This window comes from Pan paniscus, chromosome 4 (assembly GCF_029289425.2).
Source record: "Pan paniscus chromosome 4, NHGRI_mPanPan1-v2.0_pri, whole genome shotgun sequence".
Classification (NCBI taxonomy): Eukaryota; Metazoa; Chordata; class Mammalia; order Primates; family Hominidae; genus Pan; species Pan paniscus.
The window spans coordinates 141,841,366-141,862,227 of record NC_073253.2 but is presented as its reverse complement, the minus strand read 5'-3'; the positions used below and the strand labels follow the sequence as shown (position 1 = coordinate 141,862,227).

The window sequence follows — 20,862 nt, the reverse complement described above, 5'->3', positions numbered from 1 at the left end:
ATTCATGAATGTGGAATATCTTTCCATTTTTTGTGTCCCCTTCCTTTTCTTTCATCAGTGTTTTTTAATTTTCATTGTAGACACCTTTTACTTCTCTGGGTAAGTAAGTTAAATCCTTGGTTTTTAATTTGTAGCTGTTGTAAATGGGTTTAATTTCTTGAGATTATTTGCTGTTAAGATCATTTTTGTATCTTGATTTTGTATCCTGCAGTTTTACTGAATTTGTTTTCAGTTCTAATAGTTTTTTGGTGGCATATTTAAGTTTTTTCAAATACAAGATCATATCATTGGCAAACAAGGATAATTTTACTTTTTCTTTTCCAATTTGGATGCCTTTTCTTCCTTTGTCTGATTGCTCTATCTAGGACTTTCAGTACTATGTTGAGCAACAGTGGCGACAGTGGGCATCTTTGTCGTGTTCCAAATCTTAAAGGAAAGGCTTTCAGTTGTTTCCCCATTCAGCGTGATACTAGCGGTGGCTCTGTCATATATGACTTTTATTATTTTAAGGTACGTTTCTTCTATATCCAGTTTTTTGAGGGTTTTTCTCCTTCATTCTGTTAAAATGACATATCACATTGATTTTCGTATGGTGAACTGTCTTGCATCCCTGGGATAAATTCCACTTGGTCATGATGAATGATCTTTTTAATGTATTGTTGAATTCGGTTTGCTAGTATTTTGTTGAGGATTTTTGTATATATTCATCAGGGATATTGGCTTATAGTTCTCTTGATATATCTTTGTCCGGTTTTGGTATCAGGGTAATACTGGCCTCATAGAAGGAGTTTGGAAGTATTCCCTCCTCTATTTTTTTGTAACAGTTGGAGTAGAATTGACATTAGTTCTTCTTTAAATGTTCGATATGGGCTTGGTGACTTCTGACAGTGTACCAGGCACTGTGCTACATGTCTTGTTTGTTTTTGAGACAGAGTCTTACTCTGTGGCCTAGGCTGGAGTGCAGTGGCATGATCTTGGCTCACTGCAACCTCAGCCTCCTGGGTTCAAGCAATTCTTCTCCCAGGTAGCTGGGACTATAGGTATGTGCCACTATGCCCAGCTAATTTTTGTATTTTTAGTAGAGATGGGGTTTCACCATATTGGCCAGGTTGGTCTCGAGCTCCTGACTTCGTGATCCACCTGCCTCGGCCTCCCAAAGTGCTGGGATTACAGGTGTGAGCCACCATGCCTGTCCTGTGCTACATGTCTTATTTGCTTTTCTCTCTTTTCATTTTTATAACCAGGCAAATAAGATATTGATGTCTACATTTTAAAAATAAGTTGCGTCTTAACAAGATAAGGAAAACTGACAAAGACAATCCAACCTGGAGATGATGAAGCCCAGGTTCTAGCCCCAATATGTCTGACTCCTAAGTTCATTCTCATGTACCATCCTGAGAGATGTAGTTTAGGAAAGAAATTTGCAGTTTAAGCAGAAATCTCATCTTCCAGCCCTTCTACCTGATCTCATGGTGCTACCAGTCCTAGGGGCCCACTGTCCCACAAAAATGCATTGATCACCCCAGGCATTTATTCATGCTGATTCCCCTGTCTAGATAGGATGCCCTCCTACCCCTCAAACACCATTATCAGGGCTCAGCAAACTATGGCATACAGCCAAGTCTGACTCACAACTTTTCTTTTTTACAACTCTAGCAAAGAATAGTATTTTTACATTTTCAAAGAGTTGAAGAAATCAAAAAAGAATAGTGTTTTATGACACATAAAAATTATACAAAATTGAAATTTCAATGTCCATATGCAAAGCCTTCGTGTGGGATACATGCTCATCTGTTTACATATTGTCTATGCTGCTTTCACACTACAAAGGCAGAGTTAAACAGTTGTAATGGAGACCAAATGGCCCTCAGAGCCTAAAATATGTACTAACCTCTTATCTATCCAGTGCTTCTTGATCATTTAAGGCTCAGCTTCTTATTAAGTCTTTCTTGGTCACACCAGCCCATTTGCTCCTCACTTCTCCCCACTATGAATTTTTGGTCTGTTTTTCCTGTCTGGGGAAAAAAAAGGTTTTGATTCATTATTTCTTAACTTTGAATGAATGATTAGTTGTTAAAAGACATGTTGTAAAAGAAGTATAGTAGATGCAGAATTATTTTGAAAAGTTATGTAAAACTTAGGGACCAATATAATTTCTTCTAGATTAACTTTTCATTCTTCATCATGCTATGCATTGTATGCCTTGTCTTGTTAAAGTGTCACTGTCAAACAATTGTTTGTTGAATTAATGGAGGGCTATATGAAAAGCAAACTGCAAGGGTTAAGCAACTTGGTTTCATTATTTCCCAATTCAGAATCCTTCATCTGAGTCTTAATACGATCTAAATTTGCAGTCTCCAATCTGTGTCTGGAGACTATGTCATTAGGCCCCTGGTAGCACAGTAGCCACTAATTAAATCTTAAACCTCTTCTCTCACTGTCCTCAGCTGGATAAAGGCCAGTATTGTCAGTCCGAGGGAGTTCTTACCCTCTGTGGGAAAATTGTTGGCCGTTTCTCTCACTGGGCAAAATTATTGGATGTGTCTTCTGTATAGTAAAAATTACTGGCTGCATCTCAATCGGCGAGGCTTTTCTCTCCAGGGGCAAAACTGTTGCCTGCATGTCTCTGAAGGAAAACTGCCATCTGCCTCACTCTGTAGGAAAATTGCCAGTTGTGTCCCCATTATGGAGAAATTGTCAACCATGTCTCCAAACGGAAGAACGTGCCAGCCGTGCTTCCCTGTAGAAGAAATGTCAGCAAAAGTGAGCAATTTAAAGCCCTGCGCATGATTCCGAGCCCGTTCCTTTTTCATCGTGAGCAGACCCTCGTGTCCCCCTGGCTTGTTTCCTGTACACTCACTCTCATCTTCCCACGTCATCACAGCCAGGGTGGGGGTGACATTGAAATGAGAGACACTTGGACCAAGGAGGTGTATTTCAAGGGATAGTTCAGAAACAAGCTAGTATGTGTCTGTGTCACAGCCCAGACAGAAAACCCAGAAATCAGTACCACAACTGGTTCTTAAGATCTGCCTCAAACGGAAAAACACTAGGCTTTTGGACTCATTGCACACCAAGCTTGCCTTAAGCAATGCCTACTTCTGCATTACTGCTGCCTTCCCTATTGTTTTGGGTACAGACACTTTGCTAAGTGATTCACAAGCAAGATCTCGTCTATTCTCACAACCGCCCTAGAACATAGGTACTACTATTATCTCCATTAAATGAAGCTTGGAAGGAGTCAAGCTGCTTGTTCAAAGCTCCATCATTTATAAGCAGCAAAGCTGGAGTTTCAACCCAGGCCACTGTGTTTGGAACCACCTATACTGTTAGTCACCACACCATCTAAGACAGAGTGAACAGGCCTTCAGGATCAGCTGTTAGTGGTCTTGGGCCCCTCCTAACCCCTCTACATGGGCATGAGTTCCTGTGAAATTAATGAAGGTCCAGTGTAAGGTCAAGAGAAAGGAGCCACACCCAGCAACAGCCTGCACCTATGGTTACCTAATCTCTCTCTTCTCCTATCCCCAGAGTCCACAACCAGCTCACTGCATGCCTCCTTTCTGCCCTTGCTCCAGTTGTAATGAATGCTGTTTCACTTTAGGTTTCTCTAAAGTTGGCAGTCTTCTTCTTAATTCTTTCTCTTATTTTTGAATTCTTGAATAACTGAATTCAAGATTTTCCCCAGATTCTGGAACCTTATTTACCCAGTCATCTGAGCCCTTTCAGGGGGCTCCCACAAGATACTTACAGCTCCATGGAGATCTATTCATATCTGTACATGTTATAACAGAAAACACGTCTACACAAGGCACATAAGATAGCCTATGGAATTTTAAAGGCAGTATTCAGTTGTTTTGACTATAGCAATATAACCCAAAGTGTATTCTGAGGAAGCCTGTACTAGAAAAACACTGAGCTGCAAATGATTTGCCAAATAACAATAAAATGGAGTGGGGAGAAAGGTATGATCAAATAATACTCTGAAGTAGGATTAAAGCAGTGATTCTCAACCAGGGGCAGCCATGCCCCCTGGGGAACATTTGGCAATATCTAGAGACATTTTGGTTGCCACATGTGGGCAGATGGAGTCACCAGGGCAGATCTAGTGAGTAGAGGCCAGATATGTTGCTGAACATTCTATAATGCCCCAACAATAGGGTAATTGCGTTGTCAACTCCCAAAATTGTCAAGGTTCCCCAAGCTTATTTGACTTTGGAATCTGGAATGCCTGCCATATCACAGGTTGAACATTTTGCTGAAGTCACTTTGGAAAGGCTACCTAGAGTAGTGGGGATTAGGAAAGGGAAATTGAAAAGCCAGTGGAATTTCATAGATTTTAGAATCCAAGAGCTGGGAGGGACCTGGTAGGCAACACTTACTCCTTCATATTACAGAGAAGGAAACAGGGTCAGAGAGTTGACAGTTGCTGAAAGCCACACAGATGAGAGAGAGTAGGACAGAGGTTAAGAACATAAGCTGGAAGTATACTGAGTTCAAATTCTGCCTCTGTTCCTACTAGCTGTGAGTTGTACCTGAGTTGACTGATTAGACTAATTTGTGGAAAAGTACTAAAACCTATGCATAGTGAGTTAGTTAATACATGTAGCGCACACCACACAAAAGCTCAGTAGATGATAGGTATTATCAAAAGCCAGCCTGGACTTGTGCCCAGCCTGGATTCCAGCCCAGCATCCCTGAGTCTGATGTTCTTTCCAGTGTACCTGGATGGGCACAGGAAGAGGTGAGGAGCAACAGAGGCACCAAAGTGGGCATATACAAGGTATATCTAGAATGTGAGGAATCCTGGTTTGACTTGTTTGAACAGGGAAACAATATTGACAAAGCAAGGCAAGGCCCCGTCGTGGAGGTGGTGTGACAGATGGGCAGAGTCAGGAGCCCATCTCTACCACTGCCTAGCTGCATGATCCTGGTGACTTACCGAACCTTTCCTCCTGGTCTCCTTATCTACAAATGAGAAGAGTGATAGTACCTTCCTTAGAAGTTTGAGCATTAAAATGCAATAATGTATTTAAAGCTTGAGGACCAAGAAGTGGTAGCAAATGTAATTATTGTTACTGTTACTATTGGGGTCTCCAAGACATACGCTCCTGTTGGTGAACCTGACATACCCCCAGTGGCTAGGACTGGGCTATCAGGATTCTCACCAAGACTGCTTCCTCACAAAGGGAGCAAAGCTCTTCTTGTCTCTCCCTTAGTTCTCTTCCTCTCTCCTCTCAATGTCTCTATTTTCTGGTAGCTAATTGGAAACCTTGCAGGTCAGCAGATTCTCTACTGTCATGCCAAGCCAAGGGTCTCCAGGAGAAAGGCTAGTGTTGATTTGTCTCAAGTTCTATCACTCAGGCACCAGATACTGTTGTACTACATGTTCAACAAATTTTGCACATCTCTGATATTGCAGGGGGCATGAGAAGTAAATTTTATGGAACACACACTGGTGTTCCATTTACCTTCCACTAGCCAGTTCCATAGCACCATGATTTCCCTCTGATAACACAGTAAAATCTCACTTATTCACAACTGTAACCACATTTGTGTGATTGCTAAACATTTGTCCCCTCCTCTATCCTGTGAGCTCACTAGGAGTAGTGCTGGATCTGTCTTGTTCATTATTGTGTCTTTAGCATTTGGTACAGGGCCTGGCACATATCCAAATACTTTTTATTTGTGGACTCTAGCTAATATACTATATTGTGCATGTGTGTGTGCCTGTGCATACAAGACACTTAACTTATAAACAAATGCTCAGCAAGGTCTTGTACATGGCATCATGATTAAGAACAAAGATTTTGAAGTCAGATAGATGTGAGTTCAAAATGCAGCTCTATCTCAGTGTGTCCCTGGACTGGTTATAAAACCTCTCTGTGCCTTAGTTATCCACATATATAAAATGAAGAATCATAATTCCTACTTCATAGGCTGTTTTAACAACTAAATGAAATAAAACATGTAAAGCACAGGGCCTGCAGTATTATAAGCTTCCCATCAACAGTAATTATTAATACTATTAAATGGTATTACCCAAGGAATGAAAATAATTCCTGGAGTTGCTATTAAAACTTGAATATACATAGATATGTCATGAACTACAAAGTGCTATGCTGGTATGTTATCTGTACCTTGCCCTCTGTGTGCTACCTAAAGCCGGCACTCCACAAATAAATGGTGGTAGGTTGATTGAAGAATTGTCATCTTTCATTTCACATCCATCTTGTGAAGGTGTCATTGTGAGGCTTTACAGTGTTGCTACACTGGCTTCCCAATATGCCAAGTATTTGGGAAACAGATTCCTATGCATAACATTGAAAGGCACCATAAATATATACAATTTTGTTGTCAATTTAAACATTATAAAATAGATTTGAGTTTAAAGAAGAGAAAATCTAAACATTCTTTATGTCTTTTAAATAGTCCGCAGGTTCTGTACTCCTTGGTCCCAAATTCTCAAGAGTCTTGTTGAATGAGATATGACTGGCCAGCACAGAAGCAGTGCATGCTGAAAATGAAAATAGTGATGGCATATACTGAGGACCTACTGCGTACCAAGCTTATATGCCAAGCAGTGTGGCTCCTCTTTTTGCAGCTGGGAAAACTAAAGCTGGAGTAGTAAATAAAATGATCATGGCTAGTAACTGACAGAGGCAGGAATTGATGACTCCAGAGCACAATTTGCTAAGCCCATCCACTTTACTGCCTCTGGATCAGGTGTTTTACTTGTAATTTCCAAGCCTCCAATACTAATAAGATAGCTGTTAGTTGAAACTAATGTGAAAATTTTCTTCCTATCTAGTTCTCAACTATGAAGATACCAATCAGAATCCAGGGGCCTTCACTAATACTCAGCCGAAGCCCAAAAGATGAGGGCAGAGACTAAGACATTGGGTCAGAGGCTGTAATGAGCCATGTTTTTCTGTTTCAATGATTTTTTTTTAAATTTTTGCAATTTCAATTCTGATTGATCAGGGCTTTTGTTGCTATTCTCTTCAATGGTTCTGTGAAAATTAACATTTTGGCTTAGTTCACGGTTTAATTCAGCAACTTAATTATATACTTGGGTTCTTTATATAGAATTCATTACTGACTATGTGAGTGCATTGAGCAGGCAGGAAAGAAGTAGTCTTGGAGGATAAGTTAACTCAGCAACCTGCAGGCCAGTGTTTGGTTCAGCCTAAAATTGTGATATAAACCCTTATTAGGTTTAGCCATACACAATTGCCATCTTTGTAGGTCAAAAATAATTGAATGTCAGCAAATGCATATGTTTCAACTGAATACTATACATGCTAAGCACCCAGAAGGCAAAGAATCTGTTAATTTATCTGGCTTTGGCTCCAGTGAAGCAACAAATATTCATTGAACATTTGTGAGTAAGACTCTGAATACGAAAATAAGACCAAAATCCTGCTCTCAGGAAGCTTATGTCCTAGTTGAAGAGATAAAACAAACTCATGAGTTGTTAAAATAATAATAATAATGTGAAAAATGATAGTTCCATTGTAAGAGAGTACCTGAGCAAATACTAAATAAATGACCAGACCAAGCATGATAGGGCTTCAGAGAAAAGAAAAGATCATTTGGGGTGAAATAATATGTAGTAGAAATATGTAGTAGAATGTAGTAGATGAGGTATATGCATCAAAGAGTATTTGGATCAGTGAAGAAAGAATCAGGCAATGAATAGAAGTGGGAAACATCGAGATATACTCTATACATCCAACTTAAAATCAAGGTAGAAAGAATTAGAGGCAGTTTGTGATGGGCTCCAATAACATACTGAGAAGCCATACCTTTTTCCTGTAAGTGGAAATCAGCTGAAGCTATTGAGAGAGATAATAAGAGCCTGGATATCAGTGCAAATAGACAATCCACACAAAAGACATTGTGGGTTCAATGTACACTATTTGGCTAATGGTTACACTAGAAGTCCAGACCTCACCACTATGGAATATATCCATGTAACAAAACCACACTTGTACCCATTAAGTTTATACAAATTTAGAAATTTTGTTAATTTTAAAAAGACATCATAGCTACAGTTTACATATAAGGAAACCTGAGGCACAGAGAAGTATCTTGCCTAAGGTCACACAACAAGTAAATGACAGGCTTAGACCCAAGGCAGTCCAGTAAGAAAGCACCACTTTTTTTATTTCTTCCTTTTCTGAAGACAGGATCTCGATCTGTTGCCCAGGCTGGGGTGCAGTGGCCCAATAGTAGCTCATCCACCCAAGTAGCTGGGACCACAGGCATGCCCCACCATGCCTGGCTAAATTTTTATAGCAATAGAATCTTCCTATGTTATCCAGGCTGCTCTTGAAATCTTGGGTTTAAGTGATCTTCCCGCCTAGGCCTCCCAAAGTGCTGAATACAGGCATGAGCCACCACACCTGGCCAAAGTTTCACTATTAAACACCGTGAGCCAACAAGAGAAATGAAAACATATGACCAGACAAAAACTTGTACATGAATAATCATAGCAGTGTTATTCCTAGCAGCTAAAAAGTGGAAACAACTCAAATGCTCATAAAATGGATAAACAAAATGTGGTATATTCATACAATGGAATACTATTCAGCCATAGGAAGAATGAAGACCTGATACATGCTACGACATGGATGAACCTTGAAAATTTTATGCCAAGTAAAAGGAGCCAGTCCCAAATGACCATATATTCTATGATTCCATTTATGTGAAATTTCCAGAATGAGAATCAGAAAGTAGATGGTGTTTACCTAGTACTATAGGAGCAGGGAATGGAAAGTAACTGCCAATGGATATGGAGTTTTTGGGGGGAGGTAAAGAACATATTCTAAATTTAGATTATAGCAATGATTTTGTGATTATACTAAAAACTACTGAACTCTACATTTTGTGGTATGTGAATTGTATCTCACTAAAGCTGTAAAACAAATTTTTTTAACTATCTTAACATGACTCCAGATTTTGTGCAGTGACACCCAGATACCAAGGGAAACAGAAACAGAGTTAGATACATAGATCTGTCAGTGCCAGATCTATGATGGGACGGGTCCCATGCCAGTCCTTCCATGAGAATTAAAATCCAGAAACTAATGACAGCTTTTTCCGCTACCAGAGAGATGACAGTTCTCTATTAGCAACTTATATTCTGCAGACACCAGCCCTACTTAAGACTCTCAGTTACACTGTTAGCTTCCTAGCCAGTCCAAACATGTTAGAGTTAGTTGATAAGGATTGCTAAATTTGTCTTGTTTTGCTTTTGTTCTGCAGTTTTTGAAGAGCCGGAAGATCCAAGCAACAGATCATTTTTCTCTGAAATTATCTCTTCGATTTCGGATGTGAAGTTCAGCCACAGTGGGAGGTATATCATGACCAGGGACTATTTGACCGTCAAAGTCTGGGATCTCAACATGGAAAACCGCCCCATCGAGACTTACCAGGTATAGAACCCCAGGCACCCATAGGTATATTGAACATTCCCTTCATGAGCTTTTAAGTCAGCCCCTGCTTCCAAAGGTTTACAGTGCAGCAAAATGGAAGGCAGTGCATGGTGATACATTCAGTAAAATGGTACAGGCTATAAGTGCCACAGGATTTAAGATAAAGGTGCATGTGGAGAGGCTAGAATTCAATTTAATTGATATGGACAGAGCACTTCATGTGGAATGGATACTATAGAGGTAAACAAATGGTCCTGCTCTCATGCAGCTTACCATCTGGTGGAAAAGTCAGATGATGAACAAGGAATTGAGTGTGCATCTCTGCAAGAGATGGTCCAGCCAGGTGAGAAAGGTTTTCCCAAAGAAGTGACCCTTAAACTGAATCTTAACTGCCATGAACTAGTCAGGAAATGCATGCTCTTAAAATAGCGTGTTCACACGGACGCAGGAAGGGGAACATCATACACCGGGGCCTGTCAGAGGGTGGGGGGCTCAGGGAGGACTAGCATTAGGAGAAATACCTAATGTAGATGACGGGTTGATGGGTGCAGCAAACCACCATGGCACATGTATACCTATGTAACAAACCTGCATGTTCTGCACATGTATCTCAGAACTACAGTGTAATAATTAAAAACACAATGTGTTCAAAGGCCTGGTGTCAAGAGAAATGAGGTGTGTTCAGGGTGCTTACACCTTGAATATGAATCACAAAGGCAGAAGGATGAGCCTGGAGATAGAGGCAAGGGGCTGATCACTAGGCCCTGGTAATACACAGTAGGCTGTTTTGCCTGTGGACTGGGTACAATGGAGGACCATTAAAGTTTTACACCAGGAAATAACATTGTGAGTTTTACTTTTTACTGTGTGTTTCACTTTGCAGTTTGCCAAACAGACAATTTAGATAAAAGGAGATGATGGCAATTTGGTCTAGTGATGGTAGCGTGCACATGGAAGGATGGGTAGGATGAAAAGTCAGTGAGGTTTGCTTACTGATCAAATGTGCAGGGAGAGGGAATCAAGAAGACTGTGTGGAAGTTTTGGATTTAAGTGTTGGGTGGATGGTGTAAATGCAAGGAAACAAAGGAAAAGGCATCGTATAGGGTGGTTTTGTTGAAAGAGGAAGACCAGACTTTGAAGTAAAGAGGACTTAAAGAAGCAAAATCCAGGTCCAAGCAAGAGTATAATGAAAGCAAAGATCAAGTGCTGGAGATAAACTAACCCTATTTTAAGCTATTTGGGGTTAGATAAAAAGAAGTGGGGGATTCTAGACAGAAGGATTTGACTTACATTTTTTTCCTTGAGATATAATGTACATAATAATCAGCCTTTCAAAGTGCACAATTCAATGATCTTAGTTTACTCACAAACCACCATTATCTAATTCCAGATCATTTTCATCACTGACATTTTTAAATGAACATTCTGGTTGTGCTGGGAGGAGAAACTGTGGGAGGGACATTGGAAGAGATAGGAGAATAGTTATAACATTTTGGCAAGCAGCAATAGTAGCTTAGATGAGTGTATTAGCAATGAAGGTAGCCAGATTCTTGATGTATCTCCAAGGTAAAAGCAATAAGGCTTGAGGACAAATTTGATGTGGGATATAACAGGAAAAGAAAGAAGCACCAAGGATTACTCCAAAATTTTTGTCCTGAGCAATTAGAAAAGTAGAGTTGCCAAGTTATTTAGATGAGAAAATCGAAAGTTTGGTTTTGGCTCTGTTAAGCCAATTAAACATCCAAACAGACACAGCAGGTAGACACTTCAATGTGAGTCTGGATATATTTAGCTTCAAGATATAAATCTGACACTCACAAGTATGTAGAGGGTATTTAAAGCCATAGGACTGGATGAGATCTTCTAGACAATTAGTATAATTAAAGAAGAGGTCAGAAAATATGACCTAGTTGAGAATAGGAAGAGGATTTGGCAAGAGAGATTTGGGGAAACTAGCCAGTGAGATAAGAGGAGTGACTAGGAAGCCAAATAGAGAAACTGTCTTAAGGAAAAAGAAGTCATCAACTGCCAAATGCTTTGCTGAATCAAGTACAGAAGACTACGAACTTGGATTTAGTAAGTGGAGATTATCAGTAACCTGAATGACAGATGAACAGTAGTAGAGCAGTGTGAATAAATGTCCAATTGCAGTGAGTTCAAGAAACTGAAGATGGGAACATTATGAGGACAGACAACTGTTTCAACAAGTTTACTCTGAAGGAGAACAGAGAAATGGAAGGGTAGCTGAAATGGGATTCTGGCTGAAGGAAGTTATTACAGCATGTTTTCTGCTGATAGGAATAAGCCGCTAGAGAGAGAGACCATTAGAGAGAGACCGCTGAAGGAGCAAAGCCCTTGGGGGAAGCCAGAGGGGATGGAGTCCATTGCAGAATTGGCTGTAGATGGTAAGATGCATAGATAATTCATCTATCAAAGGAAGGAGAGTAGTTTTCTTATATAGATGAAGTAGGTTTGTGAATTTTGTGATGGGAACATGTAGGTGTTTTCTTTAGTAAAATAAGCAGTAAGGTCATTAGCTGAATGGGAAGGAAGAAAAGTGGTAAAGTACTCATCTAAGAGAAATGTTGTGGGGTGGTAGGGTTGCTCAGGGATCCACTTGAAATGTATATAATTGCTTTAAAGAGAAATTAACCTGTATGATTTTATGTTTCTTCCCAGCCACATTCACCTGCTTGGCACAGGTAAACAAAGGGTAGAAAGTAAGATTTAACCAGTGATGGAGTTTTGCCAAATGAGTACAATGGAAAGAGAGAGCAAGAAAGACAAGCTTGTCGAATATATATGCTAAAGGAGTGATTGATTGTAACGATGTACTGCTGAATCGAAGGTGGGGAAAAGGGGAAATAATGAATTTTAAGAATTGATAGAATCAACATACTAGAAGGAGTGAACTAAAAAGACAGGAGGTAACAACAGCAACAGGGATAGCAATGACAGGTACAGAGATAGCAATGACAAGGTTCATAATATGACCAAGGAAGCAAAGGACAAAACACATTGAATAGACGAGACCACGTAAGAGAGAGACTAGAGTGCCTGAATAACTAAAAATAGTGGCAGGAATAGTAATGGAAGAGAGACAGAGATACAAACTTGCTTCAAGGGATGAGGATTAGGGACTCAGAACTTTTGATGGCTGAAAGAAGGACAGGTAGCAGGAAGCTTAGTTTGATGGCATGACTTCAAAGGAGTTGAAGACTTTAAATAGGAATAGTTGTCTGGAGCAACAAGGAGCCCAGCTACCCAACACTGGCATGTGGAGTGACAGCAAAATTCTAGCTACCACTTGAGTGTCTTCAGAGGAGATCCAAATTCCAGTCAGAGGAAGAAGAAGGAAAGGTTCAGAGAGGAGGTTGAAGACTTTGATGACTCTGTGTTCCAGCAGGTGCTGGAGAAAGGTTTGGAAGCCAGAATTCACAGCCATATATGTAGTGGAGATAGCTTTGTTTCCCCTGTGGTCCATCGTACTCCCTGTTATTTAGTGTTCCTGTCTCCTGAATCCTACCTCGACTTCAGGGCTTGGCTCCACATCACTTGCCCCCAAGCTTTCATTTGCAGCCCTTCATCTTTAGCCCAGGACTAGAGTCACTTCAGTGTCCTCTTCCAGCTGCATAAGACAAACCTTATAGGATTCGAATCCTTAATGCAAAAGAAAGGGCAGTGGGAACTAGGACCCGCGTGTGGCTGCTGGGGAGCCTTAACTAGGAAGAGTAGATTTAGGACAAAGCTAGTTTTAGAACACAGCCAGCTAGCTTTTACGTGAAGTAATTTAAAGATGATGGTAAACAAACTCTGATTCAGTGAGCCTCCAGAACACCATGATAGATTGTGAGGTCCAGTGGGAAAGAATTTAGTTAATAGGTTGTGAGGTCCAGTGGGAAAGAAATTAGTTAATGAAAGATCAGTTAATAATGCCTGCCCTGGGCAAGGAGACAGGTAATGCTACTATTATACATTTTCATACATGCATTCACAGATCTCAATCACATTTCCATGAATAAAAGGCTGCAGACTTAAGTATGATTAGCTATTTTCAAGTTTTTCCATAGAACAAGGGTTGGCAGACTGCAACGTGTGTTCCAAACCAGCCCCCTATTTGTCTTTGTAGGTAAATTTTATTAAGACACAGCCATGTACAGTCATTTACATATCTTCTATGGCTGCTTCCATGCACAATGGCAGAGTTGAGTAGCTGTCACAGAGACCATACGGCCCACAGAGCTTAAAATATTTACTATCCGGCCCTTTGGAGAAAAAGTTTGTCAACACTTGAAATATAAGAACGGACCAATAGAGTTGGCTCTTTGTTTGCCTCATAGCGGTCCACTAACTCTATGACACTGGACTCCCACAAATAAATATGAGAAACACTGTATTGGGACACTCAGTCTGGCATCAAAAATCCCATGCACAAATTAATAGGATCATAGAAAAGTCATATTAGGAACATGAAGAAAGAACATCAAATAGGATGGGTTTTAAGTTCTCTCTTGCTCCAAGCTCTAGAGGTTGCTCATGTATACATCTCGCTTTATTCTTTCCTCTAGTAGAAAAAGGTCCCTCTGGTTTGCCTAAGAAGACTTTTTTTTCTATGCAACAAAACATAAATACAGCATACCTTCATAGTAGACATTCTTTTTCTTTAAATGCTGTCAATTAGAGGCAGATAGGAGCTACCCAGACCTTAGGTATGGTGGAGAAATAATGGTTCAGACTAGGTTTTCCCTTGAGTCTATCCCAACTTCTATCTTTCAAGAATTATTTACAGAGTTCTCAGCAATGTCATTCCTGCTAATGGGCGTGACTTCCAAAGCACACATGTTTTGACACTTATAGAAACACTACAGGTGAGTAATAAGACAAAATGCCAAAGGTGAATGGTGACAGATGAGGAAAGGTTCATCACAAAGTGGGCAAATGGAACTAGACCTTAAAAAGCTTGCCACTGCCCAGTTTATATACCTTTACTGCTGTGCCCCCTAGGGAAGGTGAATGAGTTAGTTTATAGCAGAGATGCCTCTGTAAGGGCAGGACACAGCCTCACCCTTGCAGCCCCCAAATGCACCTAACAATGCCAAGAGCACTGCTGTAGGGGTATTCCCTTGTCACCAAAGCACTGAAGCTGTTACCCTGACAAGGCCTGGAACTGTTTGGAAGTGAGAGAGTAAAGGTGGGGGAAAATTAATTTGCAGAATTAGAAATAACTTCCTCTGTCCAAATAACTCAGAGCTTTTCAAATACCCAGAACATCTAATGGAACATAGGATGAGCCTGACCTCGTTCCTTTGCCAACACTGAACCTGACCTCGTTCCTTTGCCCCAGACTAAGAGCCTGAAGCTCTGCATCCAGCAGAACTGTTGGAGCCGAAGGAAGAGAAAGAGCCGCAGTTGCAGGAAAAAAGAGATCGAATCATCACTCTTAACTTAAACACCAATGCCCTTGGTAGCCTCCCTCTGCTTTCACCCAGTTCTATCTCCTTCTCTCTCAGCCTCACTTGAGTTCATTATCACAGCTCCTGTCAAGGACTGAGGACCCACCAGAGCAAGCTGGAGGCAGGTTGCTAGTGCAGCTCAGAGTGTGCACTCCAGAGCCTGATACCGGGGCTCAGTTCCCTCCCCTTCTGTCACTTTTTGTGTGTGATCTTGGACAAATGATGTCATATCTCTGTGCTTCATGCTCCATTAAAGTAAAGAGAATGAAAGTACCTACATCATAAGATGGCTTTAGAGATGAAATGAGGTTTTGACAGATAAAGCACCTGGCTAATAATGACAAGCCAGCATATTGGGTATGCCCGTTATTATTGCCACTCTGTGCTAGTGGGTTCAGGAAGGATTACCTTCAAAACAGAGAACCCAGGCTACTACTCTCTGAACCTTGTTCGTCTATTTGGCATCTACAGCTGAGTTGCTGAATGTAGCTGGAGAAAAATATTCAACTATGCTTGATCAGCCTTATTTGACATACATGTCCAACAACGTCAAGTGTCCCCTGGTGCCTTCCAGAAATCTGACACTGTTTCTCAACCCTTTCTCTCTCCTGCTCACTCTTAGTTGATAACCATGCTGGCTGCTTTCACTGGAAAAGAGAAACCAGGAAAGAATCGCCACCTACTCCAGGACAGCACCTTTCACCTCAGAGTCTACTCGACAGCTCCACATGTAGACATCTCTAAACCATTGTACCCAAAAGTGAACATGGTACCTACTCCTTCCACTTGCTCAGGAGAAAGATCAGGGAGTCATCTTTGACTCCTGTTTTTCTCTCCACACCTCAGAGTTGAACCAAGTCCTATCTGCTCTTTCTCTAAACAAAAGGAGAATCTGACCAGTCCCCATCACTGCTCATGCCCTGGTCCAGGCCAGAATCTATCACTCAGGTTATAACTGGTCTCCCTCCCTTTGCCTTTGCACCCTTAGGATCCATTGCAACACAGCAGATTCAGCAATCCTTTCTGTGAGGTCTCTTCTTCCTCAGAATAAAGGGCCTATGTAAACTGATCATCCTCTCCCCCAGCTGCTTACTCACCACTCTCCCACCACACTCCCTCCAGGATTCCTGCCTCTAGGCCTTTGTGTTTGCTGTTTCCTATGCTTGGAGAGCCTTCCCCTCACCCCAAACCCAGACATCACTGTGGCTCATTCATCTCCTGCAGGCTTCTGCTCCAGTGCTACCTCATCCAGTGAAGCCCTGACTACTTGCCCTCTATAAAATAATACACACCCGACAAGATCTCCCAGGCTCTTTTTCCATACACTTTTGTTCTATGATTTTATCACCATCTAAACATCTTATTTATTTACTTGGTTATATAATCTGTCACCTGACACTGGGTCAAAAGCACTGCAAGGATATTTGGCTCACTGCTGCATCTCAAGTGCGTAGTAGGTATTCAGTAAATATTTGTTGAATAAAAGACTGCATGAATGGCGATCTCTAATGCCTGTGAGCAAATCAGCTTAGAAAATGAGAATCTACCACTTATTTAGTCTTACTGGATGCCACTCTCTATACAAGCAAGCTTGATTAATCCATATCATCTACATGAGAAGCTCATCAACCCATCCTAATGTCCTACAGCTAAAAGGGCCAAGCCTAGGTTCAGATCCAAGGCCATCTGATTCAAAGAGCATGTACAATGAAAGATTTAACAGCTCACATCAGAAGAGGAGGTGTTTGCAGAAATAATTACTGTTTAAAATAATAACTGACCTTCTCGATATGTTTTCTCTCCAGGTTCATGACTACCTCCGCAGCAAGCTGTGTTCCCTCTATGAAAATGACTGCATTTTTGATAAATTTGAGTGTGTGTGGAATGGGTCAGACAGGTAAGAAAGGCTCTGTGGCTGAAGAACCTTCCAAAGATTGTCTTGAAGAGGCTCAGAGAATTTATCCTAAGTAGAGTACAGCCAAAGGGAGGTCAAAATTGGGCCCCAAAACCTGGCTGAAATGCATAATGTGGGCCCCTAGTAACCCTTGAAGTCAAGCCTGGAAAGAAGAGAAGGATGTAGTAAGGCCTTTGAATCCTGTTTCTGAACTGGCACAGATAACACCTTAATGTTAATAAGAAAGTCCTATCTTTTTCACACAAGACACCTCCAGCACTAGGTCAACATTCCTAAATGAAGATCACTTATCCACCAGCAAATTCCAGCCTGAACAGTTCAGATTACTGCCAAGTAGGCTTTCCAGATCAAAAATTATCCCTTGAAGCTGCTAGTGGAGACCTGGCCAACGGCCCTGGTGGTTCATTAACTGAATTCTAGTCGACCTCATTTATCACATTCCCTCAAAGTGATTTATTACTATTTTAAGGCCTTTGATTTGAACAGTGCTTCATAATACCTCCCAATAGTTCATTTTTAGTTTGACAAATACAAATGATTCTCTGATTTCCATGAGAACTAAGTGCAAGCTACCAGGGGCTGATTTCGTTCCTTGATGAAGGTGGCACCAATAATAGTGTTTGAAAGCATAGAAATTCTGTCATGGCAAGACATTCAGACATTCAAGCTTTCAGTGAATATGAACTGTCTCTCTCTCACACTCCACCTGTTTCTTGGCTTTCTTTGCCACTGATCCAAAATGAATCCCCTCCTTAGCAGGCTTGGAAGGAGTCTCCACGTGGCAAAGGACCCAAGTCACACTGACCAGTTGGTATAGGACAGAGAGCAAAGCAACTGTGACATAAGAACAAAATCCACCATGGGGAAAAGAAGCCAGCCCTCTCATTTTATTATTTATTCATAGGTATTTATTTATTCATATATTATTATTTACATATCTGTTATTATTGCTCAAATTTTTCCTCTATCTTAGCCTTGATTCAAAAATTACACTTATTAGGCACCTACTATATACCAAACACATTCGTACACATCATTTTATTTAATCCCAACCACAGTCTAACAAGATTGCTTCCATCGTTCTCATTTTACAGTTAAGGAAACTGAGGCTTAGCAAGATAAAGTAATCTGCCCAACCTCATAAAGTAGTAAGTAGTAGAGAAAAAAGTAACAAGTTTAGAGTTTGAATCCTAAGATCAACACTCTTTCTATAACATCACAACTGGGAAGTTTAATTTCTCTTTCAGATAAGGTTGGTAGTCTTTTTTTTTTTTTTTGGAAAATAATCTCTTACTTGTTTAAAAATGAGTCGGGTCATGGTGGGCAAGAGAATGTCAAAGTATGGGAAGCAGTGAGGCCAACCGGCTGAATACTTATGCCCCAGAGTCAACCATATGTGGGTTTGAGGGTGGACTTTACCACCAATTAGCAATGTGACACTGAGCAAATTACTTCTCTGTAAAACTCTTTTATGGGATAATAGAAGTTGAAACGAGATCATGGAGGCAAAGCCCTCCGCGCCCTGCCTGACAAGGTGATAACAGTCCACTCGAGTACACAGACACCGTTCACAGTATCAGTTTGATGAGCCAGAGTAACAAAATCTAACCTTTGCTTAATTTACCTGTTACAGGTGACAACGTGCCCAAAAACACATCCCCCTTGCTGTGGCCCAATCTTGTCAGCTTTTTCCTTCACCTCTCTACAGATCCCAAATCATTTGAGAAATACACGAGAGTTCCTGCTCTCATCTTAAGGAGCCAGTCAGAGCTCCACCCAGAAATGAGTAGGAGCCCCCCCACTCCAGGGGAACCACCATGTGATGGCACTTGGGGTACTTGCCCTGGCCCAAGGAATCTCTCCCTCCCCACCTCAGCTTGTCACCGTGTCTGAAATGTCACCATTAAACATTCAGTACCTTGCCTCTGGAAGACATTGGGTGTTTGCCACTCTCCTGATCGATTGCAACTATGCCTAAGAGGGGATAACTCTTATAAAAATGTGGAAACCATCTGTCCATTAAGTGTGGGAAAAAAAAACATATAAAATCTTTTTATTTCTCCATCCCAGATTCTTTTAAAATTTGAATTTCCTTACTTGTTTCCTAGATAAGACCATGATGACATCCATTTCATAGATAAGTTTTCTAAAAAGGCCGAATTCAGAGCTAGTTCTCGGCAGGGGAGAGGTCACGCCCCGGGTTCGTGCATGATGCCACTAGCATCTCTCCCCTCACTGCACTGATGCCATGAAGCCTTAGAGGCCAGACGGCCCAGGAACCCTGTTGACAGTGGCCAAACCTTAAACACGTACAACTGCTTATTGTTTTCAAAAGTGTGTCTACTTCGACAAACCTCATTCTAGTCTCACATTCCTGATGGGAGGTAGGTAGGACTGGGATCATTAAAACCACTGGACACCTTTTCTGAGCCAAAGAACCAAAAGGAATCTATTGAGCAAAAGCAAATTACAAGGAGAGTTCTCACCATCCCTCATTTCCAAACCCAGCCAAAAATCCTATTGCTTTCAGTGATTCAAAAAAAAAAAAACACAAAAAAACAAAAAGCCAATAATCACACTGCAGAGCCTGTTCTCATTTTTTGGTTTTTGTTTGTTTTTAATAAAACCTATGGTGTCATAAGCTGGCCATAACATGGTATCATTTGCTCCAAAAAGAAAAGACAATGAAGATATGTCATTGCCTTTCTCCGTAATACTCGGTCACTCCCTTTGCTCTCTGCCTTGCAGTGTCATCATGACAGGCTCCTACAACAACTTCTTCAGGATGTTCGACAGAAACACCAAGCGTGATGTGACCCTTGAGGCTTCGAGGGAAAACAGCAAGCCCCGGGCTATCCTCAAACCCCGAAAAGTGTGTGTGGGGGGCAAGCGGAGAAAAGACGAGATCAGTGTCGACAGTCTGGACTTTAGCAAAAAGATCTTGCATACAGCTTGGCATCCTTCAGAAAATATTATAGCAGTGGCGGCTACAAATAACCTATATATATTCCAGGACAAGGTTAACTAGGTGGACAAGTTATTACTTAATAATCTCACATACTGAATACTAGTCAAACAAGTTTTTAAATGTTTCTTTGGGTCTTCATTGGATGCATTGACTTTAATTTCCCTATGCAGGAAATGATTGGAATAGAATTAAAAGGAGTCCAACATTCCCAGCTCCCCAGTTCTAAGAAACTTTTGTCAAACCCAATAGGTTTGGGACACTTCTGTTTAGAATTGAAAGCTGCCAGCTAACAGTAATTCTTCCATAGTTGACTTGAACTTCTGATGCTTTTATTGCCCAGTTTTCTCTGGTGGGTCCAGTGTTTTGTTCCTAGGTGTCTGCTGCGATAAAATGAGGTTGTCTGTAGTATTTAAGGAGAAAAGAGATAAGTTTTTTTTAATTAAGCAATTCCATTTGATTGAAAAAAATCAACAAAAAATAAACACCGTTTACTCTTAGACAAATTCTTCTTGTTTTGTGAAAAACCAGAACTAGTCAGTATCTCCTGCCCCTCTACCATTTTTTTTCCATTTTCCATTTTCCTTTGAACAATTTCATTTAAGCCAGAGATTTATTGCATGAAGCTGAGAAGAGGATGCAGAATGACAAGGAAAGGGCACATCAACCCTGCTATGCTCTTTTTTTGTAAGCTCCATAGAAACAGCCTGAGAATTTGGCTAGGGAACTTGAATGCTTCAGGGGACAGAAAGAGAGCACTTTTGACACAGTGCTTCCCAGAGTGAGCTTGGCAGGGCCAGGCGGGGCCAAATTCCATCTGCTGCCTTGTTACTCTTGCTTTTTGTGCTCTTAAATGGCTCCATATAATCCTCTACTTACATGTTCCTTGGCTTTTTTCTCTTCAACCTTTTCCAGCTTATTTATTCCATTGACTTCTAAAGGCCGAGTCCTGGGTGCTTATTATCTGGTGTTCTAAATGAAGCAGTAAGTTGGAAGCAGTGCCACCACCCCTGAGTCCCTGAGAAAGGCTGGTCTGTTCTTTTTGGGTGTTTCTCCTAAGCAGCGCCCTCCCCTCCTCCTGGTTTTGGT

At 41.0% G+C, this 20,862-nt stretch overlaps 1 protein-coding gene and 1 long non-coding RNA gene across 17 annotated transcripts in view; one reads left to right on the top strand and one right to left on the bottom strand.

The window, feature by feature from the left end:
• PPP2R2B (protein phosphatase 2 regulatory subunit Bbeta) overlaps window positions 1-20,279 on the top strand; it is a 483,915-nt gene extending 463,636 nt beyond the window's left edge. For all 16 annotated transcript variants that reach the window (XM_034960730.4, XM_057302358.2, XM_057302357.1 and 13 more), the window contains 3 exons: window positions 9,271-9,440; window positions 16,699-16,790; window positions 19,557-20,279. In XM_034960730.4, the coding sequence (XP_034816621.1) occupies window positions 9,271-9,440; window positions 16,699-16,790; window positions 19,557-19,836 (542 nt within the window). In that variant the 3' untranslated portion in view covers window positions 19,837-20,279. The remainder of the gene's footprint in view (window positions 1-9,270; window positions 9,441-16,698; window positions 16,791-19,556) is intronic.
• Window positions 1-20,862, bottom strand: part of LOC129397824 (uncharacterized) — a 55,302-nt gene that overhangs the window by 6,491 nt on the left and 27,949 nt on the right. The window contains exons 3-4 of the long non-coding RNA XR_010112234.1: window positions 2,489-2,740; window positions 1,892-2,015 (exon numbers count right to left, since the gene is read on the bottom strand). This is a non-coding gene — a long non-coding RNA (uncharacterized LOC129397824). The remainder of the gene's footprint in view (window positions 1-1,891; window positions 2,016-2,488; window positions 2,741-20,862) is intronic.